General features: G+C 41.1%; 1 protein-coding gene across 2 annotated transcripts in view; it reads left to right on the forward strand.

The window, feature by feature from the left end:
• Window positions 1–12,233, forward strand: part of Pip5k1b (phosphatidylinositol-4-phosphate 5-kinase type 1 beta) — a 257,064-nt gene that overhangs the window by 92,561 nt on the left and 152,270 nt on the right. For both annotated transcript variants that reach the window (XM_042699340.1, XM_042699341.1), the window contains exons 2-3: window positions 8,486–8,570; window positions 11,481–11,549. In XM_042699340.1, coding sequence (XP_042555274.1) covers window positions 11,481–11,549 — 69 coding nt within the window. In that variant the 5' untranslated portion in view covers window positions 8,486–8,570. The remainder of the gene's footprint in view (window positions 1–8,485; window positions 8,571–11,480; window positions 11,550–12,233) is intronic.

A 12,233-nucleotide genomic window follows, 5' to 3' on the forward strand; every position in this document is an offset into this window, starting at 1 on the left:
AGACTGTGCATATGAATTTGTGGGTGGGCATGGCAGGGAAACAAAGGGACCATCATCCCTCGGAACAGGATATGAAGATTACAATAGAAGAGACTTAAAGAAATAAGTAGAATCCTAAAATAGGAGGAGCTAGCCGAATGGACAAGATTACCACTTTGAAACTGAATATACCTTTCTTTCTGGACTCTACCTGTGTGTCCTGTGGGCATAATGTTAACCTTTCTGTTGCCTCTTTGAGCTCTGTAACTAAGTAATGAGGTTAAGAACAGAGGCCTGAAAGGAGGGGGTGGGAAGTGGAGAATTCAGCGAGTTAATCCATGATTAACTTACAAGAGGGTGGGGTGCGTGTGTGTTCTTAGCTGTCATTGTTATTAATAGGACTGAGAGCAACCAGAGTCTGGAATCACCTGCAAACCTAACTATAAGTGTTGTGCTAACTGAGGGCCTGAAAGCTTGGCAGGAAGCCTTGCATTCCTCCAGGAAGTGCTCACAGGAGAGAGGCTTTGGAGATTGGCAAATTGGGTCATGGAGAGGCTGCTGCAAGGGCAGCAAACACAGAGAACATGGACAAGAGGCTATCAGGAACTGTGTGGTGTGTGCAGGAAGAAGTCCTCTTGAGACTTGAGGGGAAGCATGTGAATCTGGGGAGCCATGGGCACATTGCCTTGAGTAGGGGGTGGGGGGAAGAGTGGCAGAGGAAACAACCTGGCAGAAAGCAAGTACCAGGGACCTGGAGTGCTGGCATCTTTTCTGGAAGCAGAGTGGTGTCAGGATCTGTCTCCTTCTCTGGGCTTCTCCTGATGAGAATGGCTGAACATAGATAAATGTTTGGAGTGCAAACTCCATTCCTGGGACACAGAAGTGCTGTGATTGCCCTGGAAGAGGCGCCGCTCAGTCCCCTGCTATCAGATGAGAACGCTGAGGTGCAGAGACGGAGAAGGCCATCCTGCTGATGGATGGTGGCATACACCTAAAAGCTGGCATTGTAGCTCCAGGGCCTGATTCCATCCACCATTACAACATGGCTGGCAGGGGTATGGGGACATGGGGTGGGAGGGAGAGGACAGTGGAGATTGGGACCATGCCTTTGATGGATTAATGGCAGCTCATGAAGAGCATGTTCCTGTCTTAATCAAGACTGTAAGAATTAGACACCTTGTAAAGTGCTCTAGTGACTGGTAGATGTATTGTGAAGACACAGGGCCCTCCCAGTTTCTTGTCAGAAGTATCTGTGCCTGCCTGTCTGCCTGTCTGTCTGTCTGTCTGTCTGTCAACACAGAGCTTTCTGTTGGCATCTTGTCTGATTATATATTGCCAATGCTTTTCTTTGCCAGGAGTGGGGTGGGGGTGGGGTGTTGCTTATGGGGTTTGAACTCAGGGCCTTGGCGCTGTCCCTGAGCTCTTCTTTCACTCTACCACTTTGAGACACAGCTCCAACTTCCATTTTTCTGGTGCTTCACTGAAGATAGGAGTCTCAGACTTTCCTGCCTGGGCTGGCTTTGAACCTCAGTTCTCAGATCTTGAGTAGCTAGGATTACAGGAGTTAGCCATTAGTGCCTGGCAATACATTTTTTTTTAAAGACTTTAGCCAGTCCTGCCTTAACCTGAGCTGACAGACCCAGCTCCAATACCACGTGATATATACACTCTTCAGTTTCTGTGTGGTCGACGCTCTGCATAAATACAAAGAATCTGCTGAGTCCAGTGTCCTTCTCTGTCCTTCTCTGGGTTGGATGAGAAAGGTTGCGACTGGGTAGAGAGAAGCTTCACTCAGAAATCTCAAGATCTTCAGTAGTTAGTGATGCTTGAACTTCTAGTATTGACCCAACCTTGTACTCCTCACCCTCAGTCTGTGGACAGGTTCTGTGAGTCTACGTGGGACTCCTCCTTTCCCATCACCAAACTCACCTTGGGCTCTAGGGTCTTCTAGATACACGCTGTAATCCAGTCTTCCATTGTATCTTGCCTATCCTCTCACAATTGCATATTTTTAAATTGGACTGGCTTCAGCTGGGCACTGCTGGCTCATACCTATAATCCTACCTACTCTGGAGGCTGAGATCCAAGGATTTCAGTTCGAAGCCAACCCAGGGCAGGAAAGTCCATGAGACTCTTCTCTCCAGTTAACCACCAAAAAGCCAGAAGTGGAGCTGTGGCTTAAGTGATAGAATGCTAGCCTTAAGCTGAAAGCTTAGAGACTGTACCCAGGCCCCGAGTTCAAGCCCCAGGACTGGCACACACACACAGAGAGACACAGACACACAAAGTGGGCTGGCTTATGCTCAAAGTCTTTGTGCAGGTGTTCTGTAACTTCTATCTGTGGTTGTCCAACCTGTGACTGATTAGTATCCCTTCCACTTGACTGACCCCTCTTGGGTCAGGATAATCTTCTCCTCTTACTGGACATTCTGCGGCCCCTTCCCTTCTTCTTCCAACCCCTTTCTCCAGCTCTGATATCTCAACCACCCTCAGGATTGCTTACCCCCTTGTCACTTCCCTTGATTTCCTTCTCTTTTCAGCCTTGATTCTCCAGTTCTATCCTGAGTTCACAGCACATCTGAAACATGCACACAGCTAAGCAGATGTCAAATGCTTGAGGAATTTAATATGGAGTGATTAATAGCTGACGGATGATCTCTTGGCCTTTTGGTATTTTTTTGGCTTTTGAGTTTTTATTACATTTTTTAGAATATTTCATATAAGCCATCTGACTGTAATGACTGAGTACTTGTTAGAAGCAAAGCCAAGTAAAAGCATTAACTACTAATCCTATTAAAGACCTTCTCATTATTGCTTGTGCTTGTGTTTTAGCTTCTAATTTGTGGGCTGTGACAACAGGGAGTATGTTATTATTGTTGTAGATCCCAAAGCACCTCTTATAAAAGAATCCTGGACTATAGGAGCTAATGAATGCCCTTCTGCTTGAGGTATATGCCTTATGTGATCATTTTAATATGATTTTCCCCCTCTAATTTTATATTTGTATTCATGCCTTACTTGAAATCATTCTCATTGCTTGTTTCCAATTAATCTTGAGTTTTTGCCCAGGAAGGTATTTAATTGCCCTCAAAGCTATTTAATTTTTTTCTCTTGATTAAACAAATTTTTTTTGTCCTTATCAGAATCTTCCATCCTCTCTAACAGACTCTTCTGTATTCTTCTAGACTTCTACACAGTAAAAAAAGCCCCTGATCCCTGGTTCATTAGAGTTCTTTAGGGGTAACTTGCCAGCTGTCCTTTGAGTTACGGATCCCAAGGAGATTTGTGTTGCATTGGTTTTCTCAACAAGAGATGAAGTAGTCCCACACACACTTTGCTGTAGGAGCAAAGCTCAGTCGGTTTGATTGGTTATTGCTGAGACCATTTTTTTACCAATCATAACCGGCTTGATTATGTATGGCTTATAAAATTATGAAAATAATTGAATATTTCCTGAGGCATACACTTCTGGGGTTGGGAAGTAGGAAGGTAGCTTGGAAGTAAAATGTGACATAATGTAAGTAAAACATGAAGCCATGCCGCACAAATACAATACTGTGAAGTCCATCTGAATCCAGATGTCCAGTACCACTGGGGAAGAGGAAGTAATTTTAAAAGTTACGTGTAGCTAGACATCTTACTACTGAGAACTGAGAATCTTTGTGACTAGCCTAGTCTGGGAAGATGCTTTTCCTTAAATGTTAGACCTTCTTGAGTTCTTTTTCTACATGCCAGTAATGGTCTGCAGTTATATTTACCATCCTGACCTTTCCCCTATAATCTCTGACACTACCACCAAACATACACAAACACCTTCGGTCTTTGCATAGTCAGGAGGAAAATTAAGGCAAGAGAAAATCAGGCAATAATGGTACTTTCAGGAGAGGCTGAGCAGCCGGCTCTCATGGCTGTTTTCATCAGCAGCTTTCTTCTGTCCAGTGTTTTCCAAGGAGGCTGGGTTTGAAAAGGCTTATGAATTCTTTTAGCATAACCTTTGTTGGGAAAATGAACGACAAGTGGTTCATTTATGCTGAGCCTTTTGTCATCAGCATTTATAGCTACTCTGTTTATTCGCTTTGTAAAAAGCCATTCTGAGGGCTGATGAATGTGCTTTACAAGAGAATATAAGAGCCCTGCCATTTGTTTTGATTGGGCTCCATTTGGATTCATAGTGAGCAGGTGCCATCATTTGGAATTGGTTTTGGCAGTGGTTTGGTTATATAAATACTAGATGAATGGACGGAAACTTTATTTAAATTGTTTTCATCAGTACAAATAGAGAGCTTTATGTGGTATAGAAGACTTTTCATGGTTCTATTTTTATACGTTCTAAACATACAAATGTGTAACACACCATATGTCTGAACATATGTATGTATAAGTGGCCTCCACTATGCAAATACATGATATGCAGATTATCTGCATTTCTGTGAGAGTTTAGGCAGATATCTTTTGTAAAAGAAAATCTGAGCCTATGATTTCCTAATATAACTGAGTTATTTCCTAGTCTTAACTATGGAAACTATGTCAAGGGTTGTTTTCAGTTTGATGTAATTTTTGTGATTTATATCTAAACCTTAGAAAATGGCCCAACACAGTTTAAACCCTTTGGGTTTTATTGTTCTTTTGTTATTGTTATTGGTTACCAAAGCCCATTGAAGAATACTGAACCTCCTTTTTTTGCAGAACAGGGATTTAAACTCAGAGCCTCATGCTTGCTAGGCAAGCACTCTACTACTTGAAGCAAGCACTCAACCTTTTCTGATTTTAGTTATTTTTGAAACAGTGTCTCACATGTTTGCCTAGGCCAGCCTGGACCATAATCCTTCTACTTATGCTTTCTGTGATGACAAGCATGTACCACCACACCTAACCATGGATGGAGCTGAGTCTTGCCAACTCTTTGCCTGAGCTGGACTTGAACCACAGTCCTCCTGAGTTATACTGTCTGAATAGCTGAAATTACAGGCATGAATCACCATACCCTACTCCATACCTCTTCTTAAGCACACTTGGAGGAAGATGGCAAACTTCCTACCTTGCCAGTAAGTCTGTGGAAAGCTATGGAGTACTATAAAGGGTTTATTCTTTAAGGTAACAGAATCCGAATACTAAATACCAACAGAGAGTAAAAAAAAAAAAAGACTGCCTGGCATGTATTACTGTTAGCTGAACTGCTATCTCAACACTCAGCATATGACACCAGAAGTTGGCTCTGTTTAGTATCATTTAAAAAATAACTTCTAGCGAGGAGTCTTGTGTGAGATTACTTATCAATGTACTGCTAAGGAGACCTGAGCCATATGCTTAATACCCTTACATGGCCTTTAGAATTTCTGCATTCCCAGCTCTTGCCAGAGACTGTAACTGTGAGCACGCTGCTGTCCAATCCTTATCAAAAGGCTGGCAAGGAGAAATGCTATTCAGAGAGGGCTGCCTAAAAGATAATGCAGTCAGTGCCTCATTGAGAGACTTGAAATTTTTTTCATGGTTTATGTCAGATCATCAGATAGCTTCCCACTGGGGTCTCCAGACATTAGCTTCTTCTCTGTGTCATGGCAGGAGAAGACAAATGAAAATGATATATCTATCATGGAATTTTTGAATTGCATGTTAAAAGACTCACAGTGCTTCCATAGTAAGAAAACCAAGTCAGGCACCCATGTGCTCCATGCCTGTTATCCTAGCCACCCAGTAGACTGAGAGCTGAGGATCACAGTTCGAAGCCAGCCTAGGCAAGGAAGTCCACAATATTCTTATCTCCAATTAACTACCAAAAAAAGATCTGAAGTGGAGCTGTGTCTCAAGGGTTAATGTTCTAGCTTTGAGCAAAAATGCTCAGAGACAACACCCAGGCCCTGAGTTCAAACCCTAGGATGGAGTGGGGCGGGAAAGGTACAGTGAAGTCCTAACTTGCAGTTCTAGCACATGTGATGTTATTTGGGAATGTTTTTTGCAGGTATAATCGAGTTAAGATGAGGCCATAAGAGTGGGCTTGAACCCACTATGACTAGTATCTTTGTAATAAGAGGAAGATGGCATGTGTAGACAGACACACACATGGGCAGGCTATGCGGTGAGAGAAGCCAAGATTGAAACGATACAGCCTTAAGCCAAGGAATGCCAAGGATGAATGGCCGCAGTGGAAGCTAGGGGGAGGGGAAGAAAGGATCCTGCCCAGACCCTCAAAGGGAGCACAGCACTGTTAGTGCCTTGGTTTCGGACTTGTAGCTTCTGCAACTGTGAGGAAATAGTGTGCTGTGTTCAGCCATGCACTTTGTGCTACTTTGTACGAGCAACCTGAGGGAAGTAATAAAAAGCTGTAGAGGCGCAGAAAGAAATGCAAGGTCAAACTCCTGTGCAGGAAGGAGTCACAGAGTCTGGGCTGCTCTGTGGGGGAAGAATGCTGCCCTGTCCATGACTTCCTGCAGAAGAAGACCCAGCCAGGAGGCTGTGATGGCCACACAGCCCAGTGGCAGGCAGAGTTCCCTCCTCCTAGGACAATCTGAGTGGTATGAGTGTGTGGCTGCTACAATAGGCTGAAAGAGATCTCTAGGTAATAGAGGTTGTGTGTAGTTATTTGATTTATTAACTCATTTGTATAGCAGACAGAGCAAATTTAGTCCTTGTATTTGTTTTAAATACGAAAGAATATTGCTGAGGTATAGCTCAGTGGTAGATATGTTTCGCTAGTATGAACAAATTCATACTAGAATGAATGGGCTTGATTGCCATCACAAAACATATGCAATGATTTTAGAATAGAAAGAACCATAGGTAAAATAAAATAATAACCTTAGATTAGGACTATAGCTTAATTGTAGAACACTGGGCTGGTCCTGGGTTCCATCTCCAGTACTGAGGAAAGAAAGCTCACACTTTAAGCTGACTAGGGTGGTGTCTGCCTATAATCCCAACACTTGGGAACCTGAGACAGGAGAATTACGTGTTGAAGACCAGTCTGGGCTATGTAGGAAAACCCTGCCTCAAAAGAAAATGCTGTGCATAAGCAAGCACACAGGAAAGTTTAAAAAACTATACAGCAAACTGTGGACATTGGTTCTCTCTGGGAAGAGCTAGGGTAGGACCTGACTCATTTCACTTTATACCTCTCTGCATTTTAAAAAGTTGATTACTGGGCTGGGAAGGTGGCTCAGTGGTAGAGTGCTTGCCTTGCATGCATGAGGCCCTGGGTTCAATTCCTCATCACCACATAAGCAGAAAAGTCTGGAAGTGGCACTGTGGCTCAAGTGGGAGAGTCTAGCCTTTAGCTGAAGAGCTGAGGGACAGTGCCCAGGCCCAGAGTTAAGGCCCCAGGACCAACAAAAAAAAGTTGATTACTGCAAGACACTAATGGCTCACATCTGTAATCCTAGCTATTCAGGAGGCAGCCACTCTGGGTAGGAAAGACTCTTTATTTTTCCAGTTAACTACCCAAAAGACAGAGAAGTGCTGCTGTAGCTCAAGTGGTAAAACACCACCCTTGAACAGAAGAGGCTAAGCGATAGTGCCAGGCCCTGAGTTTAAACATCAGTCCCAGAGAGCATGCACACGCAGAGACACACAGATACACAGACACACAGACACACACACATACACACACCACACACACACACACACACACACACACACACACACACACACACACACTGATTACCAGCAGGGCATTGTAGTACATGCCAGTATTCACAACTACTCAGGAGGCTGAGGCAGGAGGATTTTGAGTTTGAGGTCAGCCTAGATAACTTTGTGGGTCCTTGCCTCAAAATAAAATAAGAAGATTTGAAGATGTAGCTCAGTAGAACACTAGCCTGATGTGTATAAAACCCTGGTTTCAGTCCCCAGTGCCACAAAAAGAAATTTGAAAAGTTGATTACAATACAATGTTTTATATAAAACATAGCCAAAGAGATTTATTGAACCATTCTTGCAAGCTGTATCATTTAAGCAACTGAAGGGGGGAAAAACCCCACAGTTGACAGGGACAATATCGAAGCTCTGTCCACATTTGAAGAGAAGTCTTGTCTCTGAAAACCCATGGGAAAATGTGCCTCCAGCCTCTCAGTCCAACAATATCTGAGTGGAATCATCTTGTTGCCTACCTTTTGCTTCCCTTTACACACATATCTTTCTTTAAATTTTAACTGCTTGATGGGTACTGGTGGCTCACATCTATAATCCTAGCTACTCCAGGAGGCTGAGATCTGAGGATCATGGTTTGAAGCCAGTCTGGGCAGGAAAGTCCATGAGACTCTTATCTCTTTATCCAATTAACCACCAAGAAACTAGAAATGATGCTGTGGCTTGCAGTGGTAGAGCGTTAGCTTTGAGCAAAAGAGTTCAAGGGCAGTGCCTAGGCCTGAGTTCAAGCCCCAGGACTGACAAAAACAAAAACAAAAATCTTTAGCTGCTTATATTGTATGTATGTATATGAACCTCAGATTCTTTGGGGGATATGAAGCGTGGGATATGAATAAATACTAATCAATGATTTCTATATTAACAGGAACCTGGGAAATAAAACAGTTTCCAGAATGAATAGGTTACCCACTAGTACCAACAACAGATGACTTGCCATTCCCTTGACAAAGGTAAGGAACTAAATTCTATATTTTTAATTGATTCTGACTGGCACAGCATAAGCCTTTGCTTTTTTATTGTAGGTTTATTTACAAATGTGCTAAATAATATGTATCTAGTTCATGACCTTTAATTTTGAAATTACCAAATTTAAAGCAAACCTCAAACAACAGAAATAGACATTTAGTGAATGCCAGCATGATTGAAGGAATAAAACCCAAGAGATGTGGCTCTGCCACTAATTACTATCTGTGGACATATTTTTTTAATAGCAAGAATGTTTTCCTTCTCTTTTGAATGTATACTTAGAGAATATAGCAAATATTAACAATGAAGACGAATATATCTATAATCTTATCATCTGTGTGTCTGGGAATGTCTTGCCTCTTTTCCATCTTTTATGTTTTATGTATGGAGAAATCTGAAATTACAGTGTTCTAAGATCTCTAGTTACCTTGGTTTCCACAGCAAATCACTAGTTCATTGCAAATGGCGAAGAATAATTGGCCTGAAGCATGAAGTCTAATAAGCACAAATAGCAGCCACCATGACCATGTGACCAGTTTCCTAGCTTCTCCCTGAGGAGTTCATTTGTGTCTCCTACCTGATGTGCCTGGTTCATATTGTGTGGCCTGGGTCCAAGATCACTTTAACGAAGGAAAAAAGATAACTTGGAATCCTGGTGATAATCATGGCCCTGTTTATCATCATCATCTGCTTTGTGCTCCTTTAAAAAAAAAGATTAATGTTTTAAATGAAAGTTTGACCATTTTTCTCCTCCTTTTTCACACTATAAAGTCAGGTGTGGTTTACAGAGTAATAACAGGTCGTTTGAGTCCATTTCATCACCTGCCTTTCCATCATGCCATTTTATCAATTTCTCATTTCAGGCATACTTTCAGAGACCCTCTGGAAGTGCTTCCATCTTTTTTTTTATTTTATTTTTTTTTTTAGTGCTTCCATCTTTAAAAACAAAAAGATGCAGTACATTAGAGGTGGTGCTTGCGGTAGCATTTTTCAGGGAGGCCTTCATGAACTTGGTTGTATGAAATAGAAGGATAGTGTTTTACCCTGGGCTGCTATTAGAAAGCCTTTTAGTTTTCTTAGGATTTTATTCAGAATCCACCAAATGTTATTCCCAGGAGAGTAGAAAAAAAAATCAATTCTTCTTTAAGCAAATTAAGCAGATATATTGGGAAGCATTAGTTTATGGACCAGCTCTCCTTTAGTACGTCCCATTCTAATAGGGACAGGTTAAATGGACAGGGATAAAAATGGAAAATGAAGAGGGGATATGGGTGAGTTGATTGGCAGCTAGTAATAGACATAGTGAGGTGGGTTTGTGTGATCCATGCTTTCATTCTCCCAAATGGCTTGGGTCACAGCAGGCTCATGACCTTGGGGGCAAACCCAATTATTCAGCTCCAATGAGAGAAGTGACTGGTGAATTCTGTGATGTAACAAATGTTGCATTGAAAGCCCAGGATTTATAGATGTGCTTTAAAAGACTGGTAAGAAAGTCAGAATTTTTATTCCTCTTGGTGTGTTAAATATCTTTCCTACAATGTAAAATGAGACCTTTCAGTAAGGTGATTTCCTGATTATACAGTTATTCTCTTAATCGCAGATGTAATTAGCTTTGAAAATTCAGATGAAATTAAATATGAAAGGCTTAGTCTCTCAATGATAATAGTATTTTACCTAAAAGCATTGGAAAAAATACAAAATACTCAATAGTTTTTGTATGTAGAAGTGTTAAACTTCTGTGTGCCATCACTATAAAAGAAACGAAAAGACATACAACATGAGGGAAATAGTAATAATGTGCTTAGCAATTGATGAATAACCTTAAAATTTAAAAACATTCAAGAAAGCACTAATAATAATAACCATTATTGATCCAAAAAATCAATAACTAAAACTCTAAGGCCCAAATAGATGGATGGAAAAGAATGAAACTCAAAATAAGAGATACAAAGAGCTTAAAATGACCCAGAAACAATATTGCCCTTCACTAGGCATTTTCAAAAATGCAGATTTAAATGGGGCGGGGGGCTTCCTTTCACCTGTCAAATCAGCAGGTATTTATGGTGATAGCAGTCATTGTAAAATGTATGATGAAACAAGGCCATAGCAACGAATGTGGGTAGACTTAGCAGTAGATAGTAAAAGCTGAACAATATGACTTAGTAATTCCAAGAATCTAGTAAACAAAACACCAGCAACAAAGATGCAAGCTCAGAATAATTATTTGTATTACTTGCAGAAACCAAACTCTTGAACTACCTCAACTATCCTTCAGCATCATCATTATAACTACAGTATTGAAGACAAGGTGGAGGTCCAGGTGCTGTTGTATTATAGCAATAAATACCATGAGATTTTGATGATCAAATGTGAACATGCTTATGACATCGGTATTCATTGAAAAATACTGAGCATGATGGCATTATATTATTTCCACAGAACAAAAGCTAGAAACATGAATGCTAGAAATGTGAATAATGAAGTTGCTTAAGGGAAGTCAAATTAAGAGTGCTTTTTTTCCTGATTCATATTTTTTGGTACTTTCCAGATATTTTTATAGTAAGTGTTCATATCTAGCTGATAATTTTTAAATGACTTTGTGGGAAGAAACTTCTTGACATGGTATGGTTTTTGGATCTTCTATAGCATTTTGCTTCAAGCTTTACAGAGTGAATTATTCTACCAAAACCATTTAGAAGCGTTGTTCTAGAAAGATTGAGGAATACAGATTTTGTTTTTAGTATCCTGAAAGTTTCTTTCCTTTTTTAGAAACAACAGCGGTAACTGCAAGGAAAACAAAGCTTGAAAATGCATTCTTGAGTTAGCTATCATCTTAAAATGTTGTATTTTCAAGTTACAGTTTACACTCAGGTGGGAATATTTTTCTCTTATAGATGTCGTCGGCTGCTGAAAATGGGGATGCAGCACCTGCCAAACAAAATGAAGAGAAAACCTACAAAAAGGTGAGTGTCCTATTTTCTTTCTTTATTCACATCAGGAAGCTCTTTTCTACTGTTGGACGTGTTGCTAGCATTATACGGGCTTCTCTCCCTCTCCCTCCAGAGACGTTTGCTTGCCTTCTCGTTGCCACTATATCTACTTGGCACACACATGGTGACTTGAATAACACAAATGCATTACCTATCGTTCTGAAAGCCAGGAGTCTGACAGGGCTCAGATGAGTGTCTACACTTCTTCCAGAAGAATTGGAGAATCCAGCTAGAGGTGACCTACATTCTTCCTATCATAGCTCCGTCTTACCTTAAAGTCTGCTATGGCCAGGGAGCCCTTTCTCGGACTGTATTCTTCTGCCACCCCAAAGGACCTCTGAAGTGACATTATGCCCCTAGATATCCAGGACCATTTTTTTTTCTTACAGTCAGGTGGTCAGTAACTTTAATGCGCCCTGCAACCTCCATTGCTCATTGGCATGTAATGTAACACCTGCATAGGTCTTAGGGATTAGGAGTAAGAGATTTGAGTGTTGAAGGTTTATTATATCTTAAAATTTCTTTTCCCCTTTTATTCTTGATGGATGGCTAATCAGATGTTTGAGTGTTTTGTTTTTTTTCGTAAAACACATGAATCCTATGTTCTGACCACATACATATTCAGGTCACGGGACTCACAAGAGACATTTCCTGTTC

Source organism: Dipodomys spectabilis, unplaced genomic scaffold (assembly GCF_019054845.1).
Source record: "Dipodomys spectabilis isolate Male_0828 unplaced genomic scaffold, ASM1905484v1 ptg000241l, whole genome shotgun sequence".
NCBI lineage: Eukaryota > Metazoa > Chordata > Mammalia > Rodentia > Heteromyidae > Dipodomys > Dipodomys spectabilis.